The following is a 27,488-nucleotide window of genomic DNA, read 5'->3' as shown; positions in this document are numbered from 1 at the left end:
TGCTATTAACCCACTTATTTCTACTACTAGCCAATAACACAGGGGTGCCTGGCTGGCTCAATCAGTGGAACATGCTACTCTTGACCTTAGGGTTGTGAGTTTGGGCCCCATGTTGGGTATAGCGATTACTTAAAAATAAATTCTTAGAAAAAAAATAACACAGAATTCCATAGTAGTATGAAAACATTGGCCAAATTCTTAGATTTATTGTTAAAGTAGTGTGATGTAGTAGAAAGAGCAGCCCTTATGGAATCAGACCTGGGTTTAGAATCCTGCCTTTACCATTTAGTAGCTGTCTGAGGCCAGGACCAGTTTCTTAGACTTTTTGTGTATCAGTTCCCAATCGGGAAAATGGGGATAATACTTGCCTCGCAGGATTGTTGTGGGGATTAGATATAACATATGTGAGTATCCACCATAGTGCTTCTCACATAGCAATCACTCAGTCACTTAGCACCTGGTATATATTATTTATATAGTAACTCGTAATTAAAATTTTGTTCTCAACATTTTATTATGAAAATATTCAGAAGTACAGAAAAGTTGAAGGAATTATACAGTGAATACCCATATATACATCTAGATTCTTCAATTACCATTCATTGTTTTATCACATATCCATCTATCCATCTCTGTCCATTCATTAAACCATCTTAATTTTTTGCTGTACTTCAAAGTATGTTGCAGATGTCAGTATATTTTACTTCTTGTATAGCAAATGAGTTCAATGTGTGTGTATATATATATATATATATATATATATACATATATATATTTTTAAATATTTTAGTTTAAACAGTTTAAATATTCATTTTGAGAGCGAGAGAGCACGTGTGAACAGGGGAGGGGCAGAGAGAGAGAGGGAGAGAATCCCAAGCAGGCGCCTTACTGTCAGAGCAGAGCCTGATGTGGGGCTTGATCCCACGAACTGTGAGATCATGACCTGAGCTGAAATCAAGAGTCGGACGCCTAACTGACTGAGCTACCCAGGCGCCCCACAAGTGTATGTACCTGTAGAATTGAAACTCCTACCAAGACATAGAACATTATCATCATCCTAGAAAGTTCTTTGATTCTTGGAGATGTTCCTTCAACCCCAGGCAACCACTATTGTAATTTTAGATTACTCTTGCTTATTCTGTACAAATGGAGGTTGTAAATGGATTTATATATAGTAAGCACTCATTTCAGTAAGGCTTTTTTCACTTAGCCTAATGTTTCAAGGTTCATCCATGTTGCTGTTGTGTCAATAGTTTGTTCCTTTATATTGCTGAGTACCATTCTGTTTTCTGACTATACCTATACCTCTGTTTTTACATTCTTCTGTTGATAAACATCTGGGCTTTTTTCCACTTTTTGACTGTTTTGGATATGTTTCTATGAACATTTGTGTACAGATCTTTTTGTGAACATTTGCTTTCAATTCTTGGGTAAATATTTAGGAGTGGGATTGCTGGTTCATAAATACACATAAGTATGTTTCATTTTATAAGAAACTGCTAGACCTTTTTCTAAAATAGTATCAATAATGTATGAGAGTTCGAGTTGCTTTACATTTTTGCGAACAAAACGTCTGTTAGTCTTTTAACTTCAGTTATTCTTATAGATGGTTAGTGGTATCTTACTGTTTAATTTGCATTGCCATGATGATTAATGATGGTGAACATTTTTTTATGTGCCTTTTGGTCATTTATATTTTGTGTGTGTGTGTGTGAAGTGTTTCTTCAAATTTTTTGACCATTGAGTTGTAGGAGTTCTTTATAAGTCCTAGTTACCAGTCTTTTGTCACATAAATGTTCTGCAAATAGTTTCTTTCAGTCTCTGGCTTTCCTGTTCATTTTCTTAACAGTGTCTTTAGATAAGCAAAAGTTAAAAAAATTTTTAACCTTTTTTTTTTTTTTTGAGCGAGACAGAGTCAGCACCAATGGCAGAGGGGCAGAAAAAGAGAGTGAGGGGCGCCTGGGTGGCGCAGTCGGTTAAGCGTCCGACTTCAGCCAGGTCACGATCTCGCGGTCCGTGAGTTTGAGCCCCGCGTCAGGCTCTGGGCTGATGGCTCGGAGCCTGGAGCCTGTTTCCGATTCTGTGTCTCCCTCTCTCTGCACCTCCCCCGTTCATGCTCTGTCTCTCTCTGTCCCAAAAATAAATAAAAAACGTTGAAAAAAAAAAAATTGAAAAAAAAAAAAAAAAAAGAAAAAGAGAGTGAGAATCCCAAGCAGGCTCCACACTGTCAACGCAGAGCCTGGTGCAGGGCTTGAACTCATGAACCGTGAGATCATGACCTGAGCCGAAGCCAAGAGTTGGAAGCTTAACTGACTGAGCCACCTAGGCACCCTAAATTTTTTTTTAATGTTTATTTTTGAGAAAGAGCGTGAGTAGGAAAGGGGCAGAGAGAAAGGGATACAGAAGATCTGAAGCAGGGTCTGTGCTGACAGCAGAGAGCCCGACACTGGGCTTGAAGCCACAAACCATGAGATCATGACCTGAGCTAAAGTTGGATGCTCAACCGACTGAGCCACCCAAGTGCCCCAGAAGTTTTAAATTTTGATGAAATCTGGAGTGCCTGGGTGGCTCAGTCGGTTGAGCATCCAACTCTTGATTTTGGCTCAGGTCATGATTCCAGGGTTGTGGGATCGAGCCCCACATTGGGCTCTGTGCTGAGTGTGGAGCCTGTTTGGGATTCTCTGTCTCTCTCTGTCTCTCTGTCTCTCTCTCTCTCTCTCTCTCTCTCCCCCTCTCTCCCTTCCTCCCTCTCCTTCTGCCCCTCTCTACTGCTCATGCTCTCTCTTTCTAAAATAAAAGTAATGCTAGTAAAAAAAATAGTTTTGATGAAATCTAATTTGGCATTTTTCTCTTTTATAGCTATTGCATTCTGTGATCTCTAAGAAATCTTCACTCCTCCCAAGGCATAAAGATATTCTTTTACATTTTCTTCTGGAAGTTTTATAATTTAGTATTTACATTTAGTTCTATGATCCATCTTGAATTAATAAGTGTATGAGGTGGGGATTGAGATTTATTTTTTTTGTTATGGATATTCAGTTGTTTTAGCACCATTTGTTGCAAAGATTTCCTTTTCCCCATTAGATTCTTCGGCATTTTTATCAAAAACCAAATACCATGTAGTGTGTATCTGTTTTTTTTTTTTTTTTTCTTTTTAGAAGGTTTTTTTCTTTTCTGTCTTTTATTCTTTCTTTCTTTCATTCATTCATTCATTCATTCATTCATTCATCAGTGAGGGAGAGCCAGAAAGAGAGGGAGACAGAGGATCTGAAGTACACTCTACACTGACAGCAGAGAGTCCGATGTGGCACTTGAACCCACAAACCGTGAGATCATGACCTGAGCTGAAGTTGGGTGCTCTAACCAACTGAGCTACCCAGACACCCAAGATTTTATTTTTTTAAAGATTTTATTTTTAAGTAATCTCCACACCCAACATGGGGTTCACACTTACAACCCTGAGATTGAGTTGCATGTTTTACTGATTGAGCCAGCCAGGTGCCCCCATTTGTGGATTTTTTATTCTCTTTCATTGATCTGTTTGTCCCTATGTCAGTATCACACTGACGTGGTTACTGTTAGCTTTGTGCTAAGTTTTGAAGTGATGTAGGTTAAGTCTTCAACTTCGTTGTTGGTTTTTTTTCCCCTAAGATTGTTTTAGATAGTCTAGTTTCTTTGCATTTTTTCTTTCTTTCTTTCTTTCTTTCAAGAATTTTAAAAATTTTAATACAGTTCAAATTAGTTTGCTGGGTTCATTTCAGCTCCTTTACTGCCAAATCTGAGGGCAGGGACTGCTTCAGTTTCCCTGCCTTCTCTCTGTCTGTGATGACCAAAGTGTAAAGGTATCTGCTGCATCAGACTTTAAACTTCACATTATCCTTATTGTTCTTGATCTTGATGGACTTGGCATCCTTTCACCTGGCTGTGAGCAGAAAATCCTTGATTTCTTCAATTTTGTAAGACATGGCTACGAAGGGTGCAGGCAAGCATGCAGCCAGCATGGCAAGTGGCAATTTTATTTTCATATAAATTTCAGAATCAGGTTGTCAATTTCTAGAGGAAAGCTTAATGGAATTATGAATGTAATTGTACTGAATCTGAAGATCACTTTGGGGGAGCATTGACATCTTAACAGTATTGAATCTTCTGATACATGAACGTGGTATATCTTCCCATTCTCTTAGGTCTTTTTTTTTTTTTAATTTTTTTTTTAACGTTTATTTATTTTTGAGACAGAGAGAGACAAAGCATGAACGGGGGAGGGTCAGGGAGAGGGAGATACAGAATCTGAAACAGGCTCCAGGCTCTGAGCTGTCAGCACAGAGCCTGACGCAGGGCTCGAACTCACGGACCGCGAGATCATGACCTGAGCCGAAGTCGGCTGCTTAACCGACTGAGCCACCCAGGCGCCCCCCATTCTCTTAGGTCTTTAATTTTTCTCAGAAGTGTTTTGTAGTGTTTAATATGGGGTTGTTATATGTTATTTTGTTCATCTATTGCCAGTACTTTGAGGTTGTTTTGATGTTGTTGTAAGTGGATATTTAATTTTTTTTCCAGTTGTTGCTGCTGGCATATAGAAATATACCTGAATTTTGTATATTGACCTTATACCCTGCAACTTGCTAATTTACTTATTCTAGTAGCTTTTTTGGTAGATTCCTTAGGATTTTCTGTGTAAACAATTATGCATATTCAAATAGAGAGTTTTGCTTCTTTTCCAATCTATCACCTTCTTTTTCTTGCCTTATTGGATTGGCTGGGATATCAGGTACAACGTTGACTATATGTGGTGAGAGTAGACATTTTTTTTTGTTCCTGATTTGAAGGTAAAAGCACTCACTATTTCACTATTAGTTGTGATGTTACCTGTAGGTTTTTCAGAGATGTCCTTTGTAGATTGGGGAAATTTTCTTATGTTCCTGTTTGGCTGAGTTTTTAACATGAGTGTGTATTGAATTTTGTCAAATCCTTTTTCTGCATCTTTGCATCGCTGTTTATTCTTTGAATATGATGAATTACATGGGCTGATTTTTTGCAGGTTAAATTAACCTTGCCTTCCTGGGGTAAAGCCCTCTTGATTATAATATAATGTATTCTTTTTGTATGTTGCTGGATTTGATATACTAATATTTTCATAAGAGCTTTTGCAGCCACACTCTTCATGAAGGTATAAATCATGATTGAACTTTAAATATGCAGATCTGAAAGTGAAATAGCAAAATATTTTATAGCTGGTGGTGGCTAGCTGCTGTTCACTGAAACAGAGAAGTGCCTGCAGAGTGCCCTATGTTGGGATCATGGGGAATTCAAGGATAAATTTGCACAGTATATCTCTAGGCATGCTGTTGGAGATAGTTATTTTCAAATACAACCACTCTCTTGAAATTGTAGTTTCTGGTATTATAGAAAGAAAACAAATACGAGTTCTGATTAAGATACTTGTTTTATTTGATAATAGGTTTTTTTTGTTTTTGTTTTTTTTTTTTACTTCAGAGAGAGAGTGGAAGAGTGGGGGAGAGAGTCAGAGGGAGGGAGGGAGAGCAAGAGAGAGAGAGAGAGAGAGAGAGAGAGAGAATGAATCTGAAGCGGACTCTACACTTAGCGCAGAGCCCAACACTGGGCTCGATCCCATGACCTGAGCTGAAATCGAGAGTCTGACATTCAGCAGCTAAGCCACCCAGCCAACCCTGTAATACTTGGTTTTTAATCCTACTGGCTCTGCCTTAAAGTTCATTATTGATATGTATCATGTTCTCTAGTAATTATACGATAATGGTGTTATGTTATTAATAAGTGTTACGTTGTGATTTACACTAAATTACACCCCAAAATGGGTTGAAATCAGTGCTTTTTTTGTTTTGGATTCTTTTTTTTTTTTTTAATGTTTTATTTATTTTTGAGACAGAGAGAGACAGAGCATGAACAGGGGAGGGGCAGAGAGAGAGGGAGAGACAGAATCTGAAGCAGGCTCCAGGCTCTGAGCTGTCGGCACAGAGCCCGATGCGGGGCTCAAACTCACGAACCGTGAGATCATGACCTGAGCCGAAGTCAGACGCTTAACCGACTGAGCCACCCAGGCGCCCCTGTTTTGGATTCTTAAGATGGAGATACCTTCCAAAAGCGGTGGTGGTTTTGCTTTTATTAAAGATCAAATTAACCAAAAGAGATTGCGCAAAGGGAATGGTAGACAAGAGGATTAGGATGTGTGTTTTTGGTAAAATTTTTTAATGATTTTTTTTTAATGTTAACTTATTTTTGAGAGAGAGAGAGAGAGAGAGAGCGAGCAGTGGAGGGGCAGAGAGAGACAGAGACACAGAATCCGAAGCAGGCTCCAGGCTCTGAGCTGTCAGCACAGAGCCCAATGTGGGGCTTGAACCCATGAAGCACAGGATCATGACCTGGGCTGAAGTCAGATGCTTAACTGACTGAGCCACCCAAGCATCCCTCATCTTTTTTATTTAATCCTTGTTTTGCCTCTGATGGTAAGGTTCTGTAGGAACACCACTTCTATTCTTTCTCTTATGTGATCCTAATTATGTGGTAGGTATTGATTATTGCCTAGATAGTCATACAAAATAATTCATAGCAGCCTGAAACCAAAACCAAGGAAACTGGCATTTTTTTCTTAAGAAAATTTTTTTTAATGTTTGTTTATTTTTGAGAGAGAGAGAGAGACAGAGTGTGAGTGGGGGAGGGACAGAGAGAGAGGGAGACAGAGGATCTGAAGCAGGCTCTAAGCTGTACATCAGTACAGAGCCTGATGCAGGGCTCAAACCCACAAGCTATGAGATCATGACCTGAGCTGAAGTTGGATGCTCAACTGATTGAGTCACCCAGGCACCAAGCATTGTTTTCTTATTAAATATTGTGTTGTTTCTGTTCTTCATAAATACTATTTTGGTGGATTAATTAAAGCCACAAAAACCTAATTTAATAGGAAGTAATGGTGTGTTTCCTCCCCTCTTACCCCAAATCAAATAAGAATTTTCCTACATTTTACCCTTTGAGAATTAGCAAGTTCTACTACTCCTGTTAGATAGTCTTACCCAGATTTCCCCCTGTCTGCATTTGGTCTGATCTGATACTGAGTTGTAATATTGTGATTACTATTAGTCAGCAAGTGTCAGTTTTATTTAAGTCCCAGGAATGGGTAAATCTTGACCTTTGATTGTTAATTCACTGATTAGATATATCAGTCAAACCAAAGTAATTTGTCAAGATTTTTAAAAAATCTGTAATATTCATTTTTAGGATATTTCTTTTTTTAAAAAAAAAATTTTTTTTTAACGTTTATTTATTTTTGAGACAGAGAGAGACAGAGCATGAACGGGGGAGGGGCAGAGAGAGAAGGAGACACAGAATCTGAAACAGGCTCCAGGCTCTGAGCTGTCAGCACAGAGCCTGACGCGGGGCTCGAACTCACGGACTGTGAGATCACGACCTGAGCCGAAGTCAGACGCCTAACCGACCAAGACACCCAGGCGCCCCTAGGATATTTCTTGAGAGTTTTCTCAATTTTGATCATGGAAATAACAAGTAGTGTTTATTTCTTTACTATTTTTCCTGGTTTTAAAATGTCTCATCAACAGAAATTAGAAATATTGTCTAGTCAGCTGTCTTGTAGAGTGGATTAGCTCTTTTCTCCAATTTCTGCAACCTCTGAATCAAGCTGTACTGGGAGGTGAACTTAAGGTTGGCAAAAGGGGCTAATTACATGCAGTCATAAATATGTTTGCACATTGATACACACTTGGATCTTTTCCTCCCCATTTGGCAACACACATTTTATGAAGTTGGCTGTGTACAAGACGCTATTCTTAGTGGAGAAGGAGGATTCAGCTACTTGCCCTTACCATCTCCTATGAGAAGTGGGCTCTCATGCAGATAAGTAGAGCTCACAGAAAGCCCTTGATGGGGTGAGGTTGGGGGTGGCCTCCAAGTGTAAGTGGGCAGTCTTTCTCCTGGGGTTCTGCTCTGGACCTTTGGAGTTGAGTGCAAGAGTAGCTTCACCAATGGCTGGAGTATTAGCTAAACTGGCTCTTCCACCAGGGACACACAGTGGAGGGGCCTGCTTTTCTTTTTCATTATGAACACTTTTAAACATACATATAGAAAGACTATATGTCTTTCTATGTATGTATCTATGTATCTTACAATGAACCCCCATATACTCATTCCTCAGATTCAGTAATCATCAAGATTTTGTTAAATTTATTTCATCTATTCCATTTTATTTTTTCTTGCAGTTGTGTTTCAAAACAAAATTTAAACATCTGTCATTTCCTACGTACTGTAGGGTACATCTTGTAAAATATGGCCATTTACTTGTGTAATTACAATGTCATCATGAATCTAACAAAGTTGATGGTAATTTCTTGGGATCATCTCACAGAAGATATCATTTGTAAGCCTCATTTCAGGCTATGCTTGCCATTTTTGGTGTCTTTAAGATCTTCATTGGCTTGGCCCCAGTATCATTACCACGGATAGGCTTTTTTCTGGATACTTTTCTGATGAACGAATCTGATTGTGTTCAAGGAGTTGATTCTGATAACTTTGCTCTCAGGTAGATATTCTACAGAAACCAATTTAATTATGCTTGCAGTCAAGCTATGGAAAGCTTCTTAGTTGGAACTGAGATTTAAAATATAGTCAGGGGGCGCCTGGGTGGCGCAGTCGGTTAAGCGTCCGACTTCAGCCAGGTCATGATCTCACGGTCCGTGAGTTTGAGCCCCGCGTCAGGCTCTGGGCTGATGGCTCAGAGCCTGGAGCCTGTTTCCGATTCTGTGTCTCCCTCTCTCTCTGTCCCTCCCCCGTTCATGCTCTGTCTCTCTCTGTCCCAAAAATAAATAAACGTTGAAAAAAAAAATTTAAAATATAGTCAGAAGCAGGTGTGTCTGGGTGGCTCAGACTGTTACGGTCTGACTCTTGATTTTGGCTTGGGTCATGATTTCATGCCCAGCATGGAGCCTGCTTAAGATTCTCTCTCTCCTTCTGCCTTTCTCTCCCCCTCTCTCTCTTTTGGAAAAAAAAAAAAAAATACACAGTCAGAAGCAACCATCTCTGGGACACACATTATATGATAGCACATTGGACTTCTAGCCTAGTCTGGTGTGGTCATTCAAAAAAAATAGTCGGAAATTATGGTGTTTGATACTCAAGGCACAAAAAGAGCTAACCATGGTTGAGATATTATAGTTCTTGCTGTGATGTTATCTTTGATTCTTTTTATTCTTCTCTACTTCAACTATTTAACCACTGAAATGGAATTAATTTACACTCCTGAAAGTACCAATAATACAGCCTTCTCCTTCCAGTAATGTGCACACATAGATACATACCCCAAAATATTCTGGGAACTCAGAGAAGAGAAGTGGGCAGACTGGGAGCCATGCCCGTGCTTCCCCGACTGCGCCCCCCCCCCCCCCCCCCAATCAGGGTCAGAGTAGATCTTTTTACTTCCTGAGAGCTTGGATATGAATTCTTGATGTCATCTGATCCTGTGGATGTGTAATATGATTTCTAACATGATACTGATTTAAACTAATTACTATTATTGCAATAATTATTTATTGACCAAAATAAAACCCATTATCTTTCCCTTGGTCCTTTCTCTGTGCTTCCTCTCTTGGTTACTGGTGTCATTATCCTCCCACACAAGAAATTGTAAGATTTTTCCTTTGACTCCTGCTGCCAGTTGGTCATCTTTGCAATAGCTCTGTTCACTTCATTCTAGGTTTCTAGCCTTAGTTCCAGATCTTTACTGCTCATCTGAATCGTTACTAAAGCTTTCAGTCTGCCTCAGTCGTTGTCAGTTGCTTTCCCTGCCAGCCCGTCAGCTTATTACTGTGGCTGTCATTTTAAAATAGAACCTCATCACCTCACTCCTTTATACACAGGCCTCTGTAGCTTTTAGTCGTCTACAGACTGACATTTGAAGTGTGGCATTTGAAGTGCTGTGTGCCTCCCCCGCATTGACTACATGCTGTTGCTGCGTGTACTCGTGTACTCTGTACTTTCATTCTTCCCTGTCCTGCTCACATTGCCTGCTATCAGGAATGCTGATAAGTGATAGAGATCCCAGCCCATGTGCTTTCATTTATTATGCTGAATAAATAAAGGTTGTGTGGAATTGGTTATAAGGAAGTTTTACTTGTTTCACTGTGAGATTGTAGCTCAAAAATACTCTTGGATGCAGTTTTTAAAGTTTAATACTCCAAGGATTTAGAGTCTTAAGTTTTAATAGTGGTGCCAATCACGTATTTTGACCATTCCCCTTTCTCCCCTCCACCCCAAATCTCCAAATTCTGCCTTTACCAGTGTTTATTGCTCTTTGTTTGTGGCAGGGAGGAGGAGGAAGATGTAAAAATAAAGGAAGTAGATACCAGTCTGGGAGAGAGAGAGAAACACCCTGATAGAAGAGGTTATCAAACACCAGCTGTTTTGTGGTTTGTTAAGGAGGAAATAACTTAAAAATAAAGGAAAGAGAACTTTTCATTTTGAAATAAGATTCTTTGTTGCATTAACATCTTATACAATCTTTTTCAAAAGGTAGAACTAACAGAGGGTGGGAATCTTTTCACTTGTCTTTAGTAACTGTAATTTGTTTTAATGAGGCACTTTGAGATTTACCTGTTTTTATCATTACAAAAAACCCTGTGTTTGTATAGGCTTTTTCAGAAAGTTATTCAAATGTTATTTCAAATATTTTTATTTATTTTTAGACAAAAGAAGTTAGAAAAAGTGATGGAAGAGGAAGGCCTAAAGGATGAAGAGGTAATTAATATTGGGAAGTTTTTCCTTGAAACCCAACATGGGGAGTCTTGTGCAGCAAGTTGTTAGCCTTGGTGCATAGAGAAAGGGTTTTGGCTTAGTAGCAGAGGGACTTAGGAGGGCTGGTGCACTTCTGGATTTAGGTATTCATGAAGATGGAGAAATTAATTACTGAGTACCCAGGAGAGGAAGTCTTATTTAGGCCCAGTTGTAATAAATTAATTAGATTTAGAATTCCAAGAAAAGAAAGAGATGAGATCAAATTAAAATTTTAAAAGGAAACCATAGCATATTTACAGAAATCATGGAAATATCTCACAGAAGTGGTGCAAATGCCTGAAATCATTATCAAGGCAAAATATTTCTCAAATCAGCCCTTCCCCCAGTGTCTACAGACTTGGTAGGAGAAAATACAGTTAAGAAACTGTGCAAGGAACTGAAATGACCGCGGAAATGCTTTCAAAAATGGGAATGAATCATAGAATCCAGGAAAATGGTGAAAAATACTAAAGTCTTGTTGGAATTATAGAGCATAAAATGAACTCGAATGTGTTAAAAAAAAAAAAACCCACACTTTGATTTTATTTAAAAAAGTTTAAAGGGAAATATTGATTGTTTATTCTGCCTTCATTAGAAAAGTTCGAATAATTGACTGGTGAAGTAGGTTAGTCAGAGTCCACCGGAGGCACCCCGGTGATCAGTATGGTTTGGTTTTGTATCCGGAAGCTGGGGAGGGGAGGAGTGGCCTCTTCAGGGTTCTTCTGTGAGGCTCTCACCTGTGAGAAGGTCATGATTAATCGGCATGGCCCTGCTTTCCAGTCACGAGTAAGACTGCTATGGAGTTGCAGAAATTCAGCTCCCCCCCCTTCCCTCCTCTCTCCCCCTTTATTTAAACGTTAGAAACGACTGAGGAGATCAGCACATGCTCGGAAGGAAACAGAGTTTCTTCGTTTGAAGAGAACAAGACTTGGATTGGAAGATTTTGAATCCTTAAAAGTAATAGGCAGAGGAGCATTCGGTGAGGTAAAAACCACAGCTACTTACCAGATAAGATACAAAAATACCACAGAACTTTGAAGCTGCCAACGTATCATAAGCTCATGATTGTTGATAGAACTGAAATATGGGGTAGGTGGGTCAGACGTGCCAGGCCCACATTGTAACTGCCGTCTGTCCTTTCCTCCCCCTCCACTGACCCAGATCTCTGATTGTTCTTCTGTTTTGCCAGAGATGATGTTGACGCTTTAAGTATTGATTTAGAGGGAGAGTTGAAAGGTAGAAGGAAATCAATATTTACTATTTACTGAGTGTTTCTCTCCTATAATCATGACAATGACTCATTTTATAGATGATGAAATTAAGACTCCGAGAGAGGATATGTAATGCTCCATAGTCACTTAGCCATTGAGCAGCAGTACCAGAAGTTGGGCCCAGAAGTTCCTAATCTTTTTTTTTAAAGTTTTCATTTTAATCACCTAGTGCTCATGATGACAAGTGTACTCCTCATTCCTCACCCCATTTCCCCTATTCCCCCATGTCCCCTCTGGTAGCCATGAGTTTGTTCTCTATAGTTAAGAGTCTATTTCTTGGTTTCTCTGTCTGTCTCTCTTTTTTTCCCTTTGCTTGTTTGTTTTGTTTCTTAAAGGAGTTCCTGATCTTAAAGCTCTTGCTTTTCCCAGCCTCACACTGCCTCTTCAGGAGCAAACTAACAGCATATATCCACCCTTTATTTCTTCCCGCTAGATTTGTATTGCTCTAAAAAGGTGGCCCCAGGAGACAGAGATTATAGAAATGGGTTATACAGGTAGTGGTAGAGAGTTGAAAGCATTTGTCCCACCAGGTCTTGTAGATGCATCTTGCTCGGTCATAAGAGCAGTCTATGGGGAGGGTTTAAATGAGCCCCTGCAAGGTCATCCTCATTAGTGGAAAACACCCAAAGTGGACGACTCACCCAAAGTGGATGATGCAATAGTTTCATTAACTTTGTATAAATTGAGCAGCATATTATTAAAAACCCGTACCTAGGGGAAATGTGAGTACATACTCAAAGGCACAGGTGAAAGATTAAATTGATCCCTCAGTGTTCAAAATCCCTGTTGGCTCCTGGAGACGGGAAGGGTATGGTACTACCTCTAAAAGAACTTTCTGTTTAGTGAGGAAGGGACGTGGGACTCAGTCAGGAAAAACATGAAGAAAGGTGCAGGGAGGAGTTAGCCTAAGTATCTTGGTGGGGGTGGGGGGTTGCAGGGGAGGATGTGCAGGGACTTGCCAAGAAGTTTTTCTTTGGGTTTGTGGACTATTGATTTTCTTTTCATCATAAAATTATGTGCTCTAAAAACATTGGAGGATAAGAAAGAGGAAAACTGCACAAAACCCTGTTTCCCTAATGACACATTTTAGGTTTTTTCCTTCTAGACATTTTTCTTGCACATGAGCTTTTGCTTTTGTTTTAAACACTGTTGCAATCACTTCCTTAGGTTGTCTGAGCTTGTGGGTGACAGGTGCCATGGTTATAATGAGTCCTTAAGTTCAAAAGGGAGGGTTTTCAAATAGGATTGACTTGTTCAACGAGGGAGCCAAACTGTTCAGATCTAGAGATACCTGAGAAAGTTTTCAGAACTGACTTCGTGTATAATAAATCTACTCATTTTGGAATGTTAAAAAGCACTTTTTTTCTGTTTGGTTTTTTTTTTTTTTTTTTTTTTTATTGCTGGTTGTTTATATTAAAATTGTAACACTTTTCCAGTTTAAATTACTTCCTATAACACATGAAAGCATTAATTACCTTGGCATTGTGAACTTTTGACTCGGCATTTCTTTTATAACTCTTAGGTGCGGCTTGTTCAGAAGAAAGATACAGGGCATGTGTATGCGATGAAAATACTCCGTAAAGCAGATATGCTTGAAAAAGAGCAGGTAAACCACAATTGTAACGGTGATCTTAGGCTGCTTATCAGCTTTTTGTTACGTAAAACTGTTCCTTTTGTTTATTTGAAATGTATTTTCTTATTACAGTTTTCTTTAGCACTGTCATGTACAAATATACATGTATTACTTTTCTTTCCCCAACAAAGAAGCAGTTACATGTATTTTAAAAGTACAAATAATGCCTTATGTTATGTGCAGTCTTTTAAAAGTTGAAAACCTATTAGAAGCATTTGCTGTTTGTGTCTCCCAATTGATCACATGCTGTGCTTGTCATGAGGAGCCTATTTTTGGGGTCACACTTGCTGTGATGACACGTTCCTATTGAATGCTGATATATACATACACATACACACACACACACAGACACACACACACACACTTTGGGACTGAGCCTTAGGAATTAGAATTTGGAATTTGCAGTCTAAAATGTGTCTTAATATGCTTCATTCTGTATACCCAAACCAAAGTTGGGTCTTCTCAGTAGCTCATTGCTACCCAAGACAGACCAGTCTTCTTTCTGAATGAATTTGAAAAAATCTAATGCAAACGGTAGAGCAGTACAATTTCTCCTTTAAGGAGCGAGAACACTTTCTAAAACCTAAACCTACTTTGCAAGTAGATGTATAAGATGCAAAAGTAACTTTATGCAAAATAAAATTTTAAATTTTGGATAATATATTAAAAACAAGAATGCAACTTTTCTGTAAATCTAATTTAATTTAGCGGTTTGCTTAAGAACAGATTTTAGTGGGTGATGCCTGCATATGTCCTGTAAAGGATCAGGTGCTCCAGGAAGACAGAGAGCCTGTGGCAAGGAGAGCCCTGGACACAGAGTGAAAGAGCAGGGTTGGAGACTGGCCCCACACCCAGTCTTTTTTGCCTCTAGAAGGGAGGTATAATCACTGAAGCTTCTCAGTCCTTTTAAGTGCCAGTGAAATTTTGAAGTTTTTATTTTCTCTTTAATTCTCATGTGTTACCTATAAGCTTAGACTCCCAGGAATTTCGGTTGACAGTATCAAATACCCTGGCAGTAAACATTCAGACACTATAGTTTATGCTGATACCAACCTTACTCAGAATGCTCAACAGCCCTATTTATGTGTTTAAAAATTAGTGTGTGGTATGGGTATAGACCCTGAAAGAGTTTTAGCTAGTCTTGAAAAGGAAAATGGAAAACTGTAGTGATGAGTCAGTATATTTTGTATTTCACAAGTAAGTTTTATTTTTATAAGACCTATTTCATATAACTTTATTTATTATTTTTTTAAATTACTTAAAATAATTTTTTTAATGTTTATTTTTGAGAGAAAGAGAGCGAGACAGAGTGCAAGTGGGGGAGGGGTAGAGAGAGACAGAGACACAGAATCTAGAGCAGGCTCCAGACTCTGAGCTGTCAGCACAGAGCCCAATGTGGGGCTCGAACTCGTGAACCCCGAGGTCATGACCTGAGCTGAAGTTGGACACTTAACCGACTGAGCTACCCAGGTGCCCTTCCTATAGTTTTCACCAAGTCTCAAAACCTTTCTTTATCAAATAATTAGTGTTCAGAATAAAATGTAAAAAGTATGCATCATGATTTTCACTTATTAATCCTTCATAACATGTGCCAGTTGCCCAGCATGGTAACAGAGGACAATTCAAATATACAGTGTAAAAACATTTTTTCAAATACTGTGCCTTCTTCAAAATCATTTTCTAAAGTGTTCCTACATGAAAGTAGAGGAGCTTTCCATGAGAATTAGGATTTTAAACAATGTATTAGCTTACTTGTTAGCTCACCTTGCTGTTGGACTGTGCTCCCTAGATTTGATCTCAGTGTGATCCAGTTAAAGTTTCTGGTCACAGACTCTACCTGAGTCGGCCATCTTGAAGAAGCGTGGTTGGTGCTAGGGCGTGAGAGGAAGTAGACCAGTGCAGACCCATCACTTGGGTAGGGCTGACCAAGTTTAGACTCAGAGCCTAACTTTTTGTAGGTACAGGTTCCTTTCCCCTAGGAAAAGTTTTTTCTTTGCTTTTACTAAACTGAACAGGAGTTAGAGCTACCCACTGAGAGTTTAGGTCGTTATTCTGATCCATAGGGTAGGAATTTTGCCGTCTGGAAAATAAATTTTAAAGGACAAGAGACCAGCATTTAGCTAGCTTTTTCATGTTTCTCTTACATTGCTAAAGGAAAACCTCCAATTGTGATGCTAGTACAGTATTAGGAGGGGACAAAAGATGGACTTTTATCTCTGCTTTCCTAGTGCTCAGGATAGCAACTAGCATGTGACTCCACCCCATTAAATATTTATGGAACAGAGAAAGGGAACCTCTGATGTGAGTTGCACCTTTGGTTCTTCCTTCCCTTACCCTATGTTAACCTCACTCCACTCTTAGATCTTGAGGTTCCTAGTTGCTGTTTCAGCCCCAGGAGAGAAGGGCAAGGTGTGCATAGGTGGCCTGTAGCTTTCCCCTTAACAAACAGAGAGTGTTGCCATCACCATTCTGTCCTCCGAGGTGAGTGACGAGTGGTAATAGTTCTGCCTCCCCCCCTTTTTTTTTTTGGCTCCCTGCAGCAGGTAGAGGCCTTGTTGGGAGCCAGGAGAGCAGAGGCAGCTGGAGGCTGGCTTGCACAGTCTTTATGTCCGGTGATGACTGGGGCACAGCCACAGCTGCGGTTGAGCAAGTGCATTAGTGTTTCCCAAAAGCTTTGCTTCTGTATTAAAGCTGAGTAAAAGCATTAGCCTTTACTCAGCTTCTTTGTGATTTCATAACACTGTTCCTTACCACCCTTATCTACCATTTTCCCACCCCCATGCCCTAAGGGGAGAGAAATGTAAAAATGTAAGTTTTCTGCAACATTGAAGCTATTTAAAAATTTCCCAAAGAATTTTAGTAGAGGCTGGAAACTGAGATATGTAAACTCAATACTTCCCTTGGGCCTGAAGGGAAGAATGAGGCAGGTTAGGGGTAAGACAGGAGAGAAGGGTGGGACCTGTGTCCAATTGGAAGAGAGAGTGCCTGCCTTTGCTAAAGACATTGCAATAAAACAAAGCATCGTATCGAACATCGTATTGAACAAAACAACAATCATGCGCTGAGTTTGCCAACCGGAAGTGCTAGTTTATGAACTTTGGTACATCTTTACCTGTGAACATAGGGTAGCACTGAAGCCCTGCTGCATATGTTAAGAACAAAACTTCTATTCAAGGATCGCACTGGGTCTTAATAAATGTAGACCTGGTTGAACCCACCTTTGCATCTTGTGACATTTAGCGTAAGAGGAGAGGGGACAGGATTTGATAATACGCAGTTGTGGTTTGATTACTCTTACATATTTCAAGTAGATAAGGTAAATTTGATAATAAAACATTATTATGAAATAATGTAGTTCTGTCAGTAGTTCTGCCAGTTCTCCCAAACCTTTTGGCAATTTGGTCTCCCTTGGCTAGATATTTTAGTAAGAGCAGAAAGCTGGAAATACCATAAATTCGAATCAGTAACTCTTCTTAGGTATTCTTGTATTTCCATTCCGTAAGAATTGAGCACATACTCTGTGCACAGCAGCGAACTGAATACTGTGGTATAGTATTCTAGAATTGTCAGCCAGGGCACTGTCATTGCAGACACCATTGCAGACCTGAGGCAGGACTTGTTTAGAGAGTTTCATCTTGGGGACTAATTTTTGTCATAAAAGGTTATTAGAACAAAAAGATGTGCAAAAGAATGGTACTTTTAATTAATCACAGGTTCAATCGACAGCACTGTTAAAGTTGCCGTTTGCATGACAGCCATTCATTTTGTCCTTTTGTAAGCCTTTCATCACTCAAGTGTTCATGACTGAATACCGTCAAGTCCAGTGTTGTCAATTTTGAGTTCATAGGTTTGCCTAAGCATAAATTAGATCTTTTGCATCATCACAATTGAATACTCAAACGGTACTTAACTTGTTTAAACAAATATACAGTCTAATGAAGCAGAGCAAGGCTTGTCATTAATCAAATGCGTATACCTCCAGGTTGGCCACATTCGTGCGGAGCGTGACATTCTAGTGGAGGCAGACAGTTTGTGGGTTGTGAAAATGTTCTATAGTTTTCAGGATAAGCTAAACCTCTACCTAATCATGGAGTTCCTGCCTGGAGGTAATTACTTGACGATGAAAGGTCATTTTTCCTTTTTGTTCTGTGGTTTCTCTCTCACATCAATTAACCCTCCTTTCTGCTTTTAATCGTGTTCACCAAGTTGCTTTCTAAATCTTTTTTAGGTCTGTAAAGGAGGTCAGTAACCTGTCTTGTGCTGGGGTGCCTTTCTACAATTCTTAGTGCCATAAAAGTAACCTTCTCACTCATTCTCATGATTTCAGATGGACATTTCTTTCTTTTATTTTTCTTTTTAAATGTATAGGAATAAACTAGGGACTCTGCCTGCTCTCCTGTCAATGGGAGTCACGTATAATCAGTTACTCAAATGACCAGATTGAAGCTATTATGTGATTTGCTTCAACTTTTTATCTTTTGGTATAACTTACATTAATAAGGAGTGAATTTCTCATTACCTATATTAGTAGCCAGACTCAGTCTCATTTCTGAGATTTCAAGTTTTACATAACTCAGCATGTGTGTCTCCTAAGACAGCTCCAAAGTAAACCCATAACAGAATATACCATCTGTCCTGGGGAACAGTCTGTTTGCCAGTGAACAGATGAGCTGTGAGCACACTCTGGTGGGGGAAAAAAAGAAAACTTTTTCTCTTTTTGGTTCTATAGCAAAGCAAATGTAACTGTGGCATAATATTTTGATCTTGTGACAACTTTTATTTAGATCTAGGGTCACCAGTTTTTTATGAACAATTGATGAAAGTTAGGGAAGAGTCTGATAGAATGAGGAGAAACTTTTTAATATTTAGATGCTAGTTCTTAAATAGGAATAAGAAGCAGCTCAGTCACCAGCCCCTTGACACGGGTCTCCTCAAGCCTTACACGCGCCATCTTCCATAGCTTCTGATGTCTCCTGGACCCCGCCCTTTGCCCTCGGTGGAGCTGGCCTCAGAGCCATAGACCATCTGGGTTGAGCTCTCTGATCTGGGCAAACTCTGCTCTCCTGAGCCACAGCACTGAGGCCACACAGCTACCTTAGAGCTGGCCTGAGTGCCCCACCCCCACATCTCTGGTGTGCCTCTAGATGGAATATGTAGCTGCCAGGAATGATTAGGGAATCCTGTTTTTCAAGTCTTGGGTCAAAAAAGAGAGCATAAATGGTTTAATTTTTGCCTGAGTGTAAAATATCCAGTTTTCTCTAAGAATACAAAAAATTCCCCCAAAGTTATAAGTGAAATTCAAAAAGCAGCATGATGCTCTATTAAAATCAGAGGTTTCTTTCTCTTTTCCCTGTTTTCCGACCATAACTGGCTTTATATGGAATCTAAACTGAATATTTCCTGTTTCTCTTAGCTTTAAACTACTTCTAAATATTTGCTTTGCTTTGCTTTTGTCTAACCATTGAGTTAGGATCAGAATCTTTTTTTCCCCACCATTTTATGTTGCTGATAGTAAGCAGAAATAATTAAATTTTGACTTTGCAGAAAACTAGGGAGTTTACCTTTTAACTGCTAGAATACTGATCCTGTGTTGTAAAAGTCGCATAAAGCATATTGTGTATATTTACCTATAATAACAGTGGAGAAAACACTCTGCTGATCTTGGGGCGTGTTCACCTTGCACTTCTGAGAGGCAGCCATTGCATACCCCAGTATGTAGCATTTTCAGTTCCTTTTTAGCTTTTGTTGACTTACGTGCTACCTAAATCTCACCTTTTTATTTATGTTCAGGTGTTTTGTAAACACATTGGAGAACTTGTTTTCAGTCTCCTCATATATTTAGTTTTTGTTTGGCATTTCAGCCTATATTTATAACAATGGCGGTATAACCTATGTGGAAATGGTAGTTTGCAGACAGATTAAAAAGTAAAGTAACATTTTCCCCCAGTCCAAAAACTTACCCTAAGGAATTTTTTTTTTTTTAAACTGTGAGAGAATTTTCCTTTTTCTCTCCAGAATAAAATGGGAATCACTGCTTAGTGGTCAGCATCAGGTTAGGTTAAAAGCATTTTGTTCTCTGTGGCTGTGAATGTTTTACCTTTAAGTATTAGAAACTACTTACCGTTTCCACCCATGTCGGCAGTGTGGGTCAGTTTCTGGAACACAAAAGAGTCCTGTTTAGCACTGCCTTATGTAGGCAGATAGGGAAGACCTATTTGAAAACTGGCACTTACTCATGCATTGTTGTGTGTGTGTTTGTGTGTGTGTGTGTGTGTGTGTGTGTGTGTGTGTGTGTGTATGTGTGTGTGTTGGCTTTGTATCTTGTTTCCAGGGGACATGATGACCCTGTTAATGAAAAAAGATACCCTGACAGAAGAGGAGACTCAGTTTTATATAGCAGAAACAGTATTAGCAATAGACTCCATTCACCAACTTGGATTCATCCACAGAGACATCAAGCCAGACAACCTTCTCCTGGACAGCAAGGTACTGTGGTGGGGGAATAGCCAGTGTGTATTTCCTCATCTGAGCAGTGTCTGCTTTAACACCTGCAATGCTTGTAATCACAGGGAGCCACGAATTGCTTTGTATAGTCTTTGTATAGTTTTCTCTTTTTTTATAGGTAAGTTTGCTGCTACTTCCCCTCTCTGAAAGGTGTATGATTCTATAATTTGAACACTCTTCTTAAAAATAAAGGACATCTTTGAAAATGATTAAGAGGAAAATTGATTTAAAGTTTATTTATTTTGAGAGACAGAGCGAGGGAGGGGCAGAGAGAGGGGGAGAGAGAGAATCCCAAGCAGACACTGCACTGTCAGTGCAGAGCCTGATGTGGGGCTCGATCTCAAGAACTGTAGTATCATGACCTGAGCTGAAATCAAGAGTTGGACGCCCTGAAAACTGATTTAGAAGCTTATTTTATAATAAAGCCAAAGGTACTGTCTTTTCCTAGCCCATAATTAACTATAATTAGCATATAATTAACTCTACTGATGCATCACCTATTGGGAATCCCTTTGTTGGGCAACCTTATTCTTGAACCCAGTCAAGAACTGGGAAGTAAGGCAAAAACAGCAGTCTGTGCCAGAGTTCAGGTTCCAGATCCTTTGTCCTTTGCTTAAAGAAGAGTCCTGCTCAACCTCTGGACTGGCCTATGTATTCTTTAGCCGTGCAAACGAGTTCAGTTGCTTGGTTTTTAAACTCACAGCAGATCAGAAGAGAACCCCTGTGTTGCTAGGTTTCTGGCTGCTCCTTGGCAGGCCTCCCCACTGTCCAGTCCTCATTTATCTATAAAGTGAGGATATCGATCCAGAGAAGCTCCACAGTTCCTTCCAGCTTTAACATTTTAGGGGTGCTGGGTGGCTCAGTTGGTCAAACGTCTGGCTTATGGCTCAGGTTGCAGTCTCGTAGTTCTTGGGTTTGAGCCCCGCATCAGGCTCTCTGCTGTCAGTGTGGAGCCTACCTTGGATCCTCTGTCTCCCTCTCTCTCTGACCCTTCCCTGCTTGTGCTCTCTCTCTCTCTGAAAAAATAAAAATAAACATTAAAAAAATTTTTAGAATGTTCTGTTCTGTTACACAGAATTGTTGTCTGGACTTTTAAGTAGAAAAGTGAATTTAATTCTTTGAGTATCTTTCTTTCTTTCTTTCTTTCTTTCTTTCTTTCTTTCTTTCTTTCTTTCTTTCTTTCTTTCTTTCTTCCTTCCTTCCTTCCTTCCTTCCTTCCTTCCTTCCTTCCTTCCTTCCTCCCTTTCTTTCTTTCTTTCTTTCTTTCTTTCTTTCTTTCTTTCTTTCTTTCTTTCTTTCTTTCTAAGTTTTATGTATTTAAGTAATCTACACCAACATGTGGCTCAGACTCACGACTCCAACATCAAGAGTCACATGCTCCACCGACTGAGCCAGCCAGGCGTCCCTCTTGTTGTCTTTTAATAGTTTTCTTGCTGTCTTTGAAAAACCTGAACTTTTGGTGTACGTTCTTTAAAAAAACTATCTTTCTATTTCAAGAAGGCTGGAGATTTATCAAATAATTTCTTTTTCTTGATCATAAGAATAATGTGTATGCACAGTAGAAAATTTGAACAGTACAAAGAGTTATAAAGAAGAAACATACCTATAATCTCATCATTCAAAGATAACCACTATTTTGGTACAATAGCTTCAATACCTTCTCTATTTGTGTCTATAATTTATATACAGTTAACATCCTAAAAGTAGCTTGCAGCTTGGTATTCTGCTTTTAAAATGTTAATGTATATATTGGGGCACCTGGGTGGCTCAGTCGATTAAGTGTCTAACTTGATCTTGGCTCAGGTCATGATCTCACAGTTTGTGAGTTGGAGCCCTGCATCAGGCTTTGCAATGGGCATGGAGCCTGCTTAGGATTCTGTCCCTCTCTCTGCCTCTCCCTTGCTTGCTTTCTCCCTCAAAAGTAAATAAATAAACTTAAAAAAAAAAAAAAAAGAAAGATTTAGAATCTTCTCTGAAGGTTCTCTGAACCTAAAAAAAAATGTTAATGTATATAAACGTATTTTTCTGTCATTCTATGTATATAAATTTTTTTAACGTTTATTTTTGAGAGACAGAGACAGAGCGCAAGCAGGGGAGGGGCAGAGAGAGAGGGAGACACAGAATCCAAAGCAGGCTCCAGGCTCTGAGCTGCCAGCACAGAGCCTGACGTGGGGCTCAAACCCATGAACCATAAGATTATGACCTGAGCCAAAAGTTGGACCCTTAACCGACTGAGCCACCCAGGCGCCCCTCAGATATATTTTAATAAAGCACTGGCCCTACTTTGTGTAGTTGGGTTCAGATGCCCTGATCCTGTGCCCCAGGTGCCTTAGTACAGGTTTAGTTGCACCCTGTAGTCTCTGTTCAGGTCTAGCAGACATGGAAAGCCAAGAACTTGGGGCCTCAATATAATGAGGAGGAGTGGGGAACCCTTTTAGGTGCAGGTTTGCTCTCTACAAGATGCTAGCCCAGACTTGTAGAAAGATGTTTTCACAAGCGAGCTCATTTCAGTGTTCAACTATACAGATTCTAGAAGTGAAAGTGTAGATGTTTTGAGTTCCTGCCACATACTTAGGATACCTACAGAATTCCCTGAAAATTTAGGCTTGAATAGCATTTGTTCCAGGTACTGCTTTTTAAGACACTCTCTTTTCTTAGAGGTGTCCAGGTGAAATGTAATTTTGAGAACTCTAAATTAAACTCTGTTCCTTGACTTATACAACAAGTTGTTTAAAGATCTGAAAAAAATGATACCAGGTTAGCAGGTTCAAATCTGTCTTTGTTTGGCAGTTTACTTTGTTGGGCATGCATACATGCATGGGTACACACACACACACACACACACACACGGCCAAACCTAATGGGATTTCTTCAAAACAAAACAAAATAAAACTGACCCATCTGAGCAGGGCTTCTGTAGCCTCATGTATCCTGAGAAGTTTGTATATTAAGGCCCAAGGATGTCCTGGAGGAAGGTGGTTTGGATAGATCACAGATGTTGAAGTCTTTGGCCACACCACTTTTTTTTTTTTTTTTTTTTAAGTTTATTTATTTATTTTGAGAGAGAAAGCAGCGGCAGGGGGTGGGGGTGTGGAACAGAGAGGGAGAGAGAGAATCCCAGGCAGGCTCCACACTATCAGCACAGAGCCTGGTGCGGGGCTTGAACTCACAGACCGTGAGATCATGACCCGAGCTGAGGCCAGGAGCTGGACTCAACTGACTGAACCACCATGGTGCCCCTGGCCACACCACTTCTAAGTGTGTGACCTTGAGCAATGTAGATCCCTGAGCATCAGGATTCCCTCCCCTATTTTTGGTTTTACCTCCTTATCTACTTGAAATTTCACTACCCCAAGAACACCTGTCTCTTACTTAGAGCTAGTTATGTGCCAGGCACTAGGTTAAGATCTTTACATGCATTAATTGTCATCATTCCTACCAAGAAGATATCATTATCTCCATTTTCCAGGTGGGATCAGGGGATTGGAGAGGGTAAGGGAATCTTGGTCTGGGCGAAGGAACATGGATTGATTTTTGGCTTTGGTTCTGCCATTTCACCAGCAAGCCATTTAATGAGTCTGAGTCAGTGAAATGTGACTTAAGAGTTATAAATGAGATTACACATTTAAAGCGTGGGGCTTGGCTCAGAGGAGGTGTGAGTGTTCCTTGAAGAGTATGATAAAGTCAGACACTTACGACTGAAATACAGTATAGCAACATTTGTCAAGAACTATGTAATAAAGTTTATTCTCTGTCTTTGGAATAATTTATTCCTTGGAATGTATCCTAATGAAATAGTTCAAGCAGAGAAGAAGTTATATGAACAAAGATTTATTTACTCATTAACAATCATTTATTAAGACCATCCTCTGTACCGTGCATGGTTAGATTTGGGGGCACAGACCCTCTCTATCACAGGGTGCTTATAATCCACATTACATGGAGTGAGGAATTAGAAATGGAATAAACACCCAGTATGAGGAGGATGGTTAGGTAAACAATGATGTACTAAGTCATTTGAATATTAAATCACCACTAAATATTTGAATATTAATCACCATTAAAAATGGTGATTTTGAAGACCATATAGAAACACAGGAATATTTGAGTGCATTAGTTTAAGAAGTAGTAAGAGTATCTTTATTTTTTAAAGTTTATTTTGAGAGAGCGAGGGGCGGAGAGAGAGGGAGAGAGTGAGAATCCCAAGCAGGCTCTGCATATCAGCGCAGAGCCTGACTTGGGGCTCAAACTTACAGACTGCGAGATCACAACCTGAGCTGAAACCAGGAGCCAGACGCTTAACCGACTGAGCCACCCAGGAGCCCCAAGAAGTAGTAAAAGTATTTTTAGATGCCATGGAGAGTTCAACTATGTTGGGAAGTTTATGTTTCGACAAAAAGATAATATGTAAGAATTGAAATACTTTTATTCGAATAATAGGATTTGGGGTGATCTTTTAAAAATTTATTTTTAATTAATTTTTCCCTATAATCAAAGAAAAAAAGACAGTATACTTTGTGGAGGTGTATTGGATACTATAAGGAGCTAGAGAGCAGAATGTCTGTTCCACATCCATGAATGTTCATCCATTACCTTGTTTCTTCTTCCCCATAGGGCCACGTGAAGCTTTCTGACTTTGGCCTTTGCACAGGACTGAAAAAAGCACATAGGACTGAATTTTATAGGAATCTGAACCACAGCCTCCCCAGTGATTTCAGTAAGTGTAAACAATTATGTTAGCCTTTTTATCCCTTACTTGGGTGTAGAAGAGCTGTTACCCTGGTAACCAAAATATGCAGGACAGATTAGGAGATTCTCCTGGCATGAATCTAGAGAATAAAACTATCTTCTCAGGTGTGCCTGTGGTTTTTGTTGTATGTGAGGCAAGATGAGTGCTACCAGATGTACTAAGGCTGATGTTGCAAAGAGCCTTCTTTGGAGCTCTACTGAGAAGGTTACTGGGGATGAATGTGGGGCAGGCAAGCAAAAGTAGTAGAGGAAAATGTCCTGGGACCAGCTCCAGATTAGCCTTATCCCAGGTGCTTCTTTCTGTTGTGGCAGAAAGACATTGATCTTTATGAGTGTTACTTTCACTCCAGTCCTGTCAAACCATTGAAACTGTGTGGTACAGTTACAGTTTATCCTGGAGAACTTAAGCCAAAAATGTACTATAAATTCAGAAGTCTCTGATTATGTACCAAGTACTATTCTTGGAAACTTGATGGTAGCTTTGAGAAATCATCAATGTCTAGGTCCACTTTGGGACCTTTGCTTCTGATGAAACTGTATTCCCCGTAATTCTGATGAAGGCCTGGCCACATGATCCACGTGACTGTATGATTCTTTGAGCTAATGCTTCAGTGCCTTTGATTTGGATTTACAGACTTGCTGGGAAGTGTTATTCAGAGTTACTAATGTATGGGCAGAAAAGCAAAACTTTAAGGCTTCATGTGGCTTGAACCAGCCCAAAAAAGTAGTAAACATACCTGTTTGAACTTTGATTAGAACTTGTTGTCTCTACTTTTAGCTTTCCAGAACATGAATTCCAAAAGGAAAGCAGAAACCTGGAAAAGAAATAGACGTCAGCTAGTAAGTAATATCTGTGGCTTCTTAAATGCTACAAACCAAGTATGAACAAATTTTAAAAATAGGTACATAAATTTGCATTCAGTAAATGTTTACAGCACATCTGTTCCTTGCTTTTAAGATTATCTTAATAGAACGCTGTCATTGTGTCCGTGGAGCGAAAGGTAATCTTTTGAAGGAGGGAAGATAGTATTGTTCAGGTTGTGACATTTTCAGTGGAGGACTTCATTTTGAGTTCTTACGTTCGTGACAAGCCCTTTCCTTCCTACTCCCCTTGTTGCCTGTTTTTATGGTGGTAAAGGGGTTATCTTTAAGCTGGAGGTCTCTCAAGATGAAACTAAGTTACAAATACCTACCTAGAGCTTTAAGGCAGTGGGTCTCAAACTTTTACAATTTTGATTCACTTAGGCAAGTCAAGACTCTTCAATTCACCTGCCCCACCCTTTCCTACCTTGTGGTGGAAAAGAGGACTTAGTGATAAAAATTGGAGAGCAGTTTAAGAGAAGTGCTTATAATTTACTTTATAAATATTTAAGTATATACATATAAAATTATGTCCTACAAGCTTAAAAATAAGTAACATTGCATTTACCTATTGATAGTATGTTGGAAGTTATTTAAATAAGTACAGATTAACCAGTGAAATATTGCAGTCTAGGCAAACTTTTATTCCGAATCATTCATTTATATTTGAAGTGCAGTCCAGTGTCTAGTTCTTGGAAAATTATTGACCGGACATCATAGAAATGTGTATCACCACATTCTTAGGCTTCGTTAGAAGCCCATAGCAAATGAAGTAAATGATGGTAAAGTTAAACTAACAACTGGTCGTAGGAAGCAAGAGTAGCGGCTGGGGAAAATGATGACTAACTGGGAATGATGGCCATGCACATGTATCTAGAAATGGCGGCACCTCTGCTAGTCAGTGTATACGGTAGTGACTTGGCAGGTTTGTCAAATAGTGTGTTCGGTCAGACTTCTTATTCTTAGTGAAACGCTGAATCAGAGTTCTCTGTAGTATCTTTAGTAACTCATTTAGTAGGTCGCTGGTAGTAGCTGGCTGTCATGGTGAAAAAGGATGCCTGTAAGGTTAAGAAAGCATCAAAAGAAAGGCTTGCATTTTTTGATTTGAGGCCCGCTGGTAGGCCTCAGACCATGCTATGAGCATAATGAATATTTTTGTTAAACCTGGGCCGTGGAGGAGGCATGGTCTTAAACCAAACACTTCTGGAGATGTGGTAACTGAAATTCATCTTTGATATCTTTTTTCTAATGTTAACTTGGGGATACTTAAGGTTGGTATAGTCAGTCACATCATAGTCTCCTTTCCTTAGGAACTCTGATACTCTTGAAGGGTTTGAATTCTATATGTGGTTGAAAAACTGTTTACATAGCTTTTTGAGGGTTAGGAAATGCCAGGAACAAATTTGATCAGATGCTTCTATTGTGTCTATCCATAGAGTAGTAGATCTTAACCTTGGCTGCACATCAGAATCACCTGTGGACTTCAGAACCTATTGATATCTGGGTCCCACTCCCAGAGATTGATTCGGTTGGTTTGGGGCATATAATCTGTGTATTTGATTTTTTGAAAGGACTCTGGGTGATTTTACTGTATAGTGAAGGTTGAGGGCCTCCACTAAAGAGACCGTTTCTTAAATAGTAGCTCCTGCATTATTGGG

The 27,488-nt window shown here is 39.5% G+C and overlaps 1 protein-coding gene and 1 pseudogene across 2 annotated transcripts in view; one reads left to right on the top strand and one right to left on the bottom strand.

The window, feature by feature from the left end:
- The window catches only part of STK38 (serine/threonine kinase 38), a 42,054-nt gene that overhangs the window by 5,512 nt on the left and 9,054 nt on the right, over positions 1-27,488 (top strand). For both annotated transcript variants that reach the window (XM_058733732.1, XM_058733733.1), the window contains exons 3-9: positions 10,725-10,776; positions 11,674-11,796; positions 13,606-13,689; positions 17,699-17,822; positions 20,048-20,202; positions 24,835-24,937; positions 25,748-25,809. In XM_058733732.1, coding sequence (XP_058589715.1) covers positions 10,725-10,776; positions 11,674-11,796; positions 13,606-13,689; positions 17,699-17,822; positions 20,048-20,202; positions 24,835-24,937; positions 25,748-25,809 — 703 coding nt within the window. The remainder of the gene's footprint in view (positions 1-10,724; positions 10,777-11,673; positions 11,797-13,605; positions 13,690-17,698; positions 17,823-20,047; positions 20,203-24,834; positions 24,938-25,747; positions 25,810-27,488) is intronic.
- LOC131514117 (large ribosomal subunit protein eL38-like) lies at positions 3,724-3,965 on the bottom strand (annotated as a pseudogene).

The sequence above is a fragment of the Neofelis nebulosa genome, chromosome 6 (genome assembly GCF_028018385.1).
Source record: "Neofelis nebulosa isolate mNeoNeb1 chromosome 6, mNeoNeb1.pri, whole genome shotgun sequence".
In the NCBI taxonomy this organism is placed as follows: Eukaryota; Metazoa; Chordata; class Mammalia; order Carnivora; family Felidae; genus Neofelis; species Neofelis nebulosa.
The sequence above is the reverse complement of the archived record's forward strand: the minus strand, read 5'-3'. Positions and strand labels throughout refer to the sequence as shown.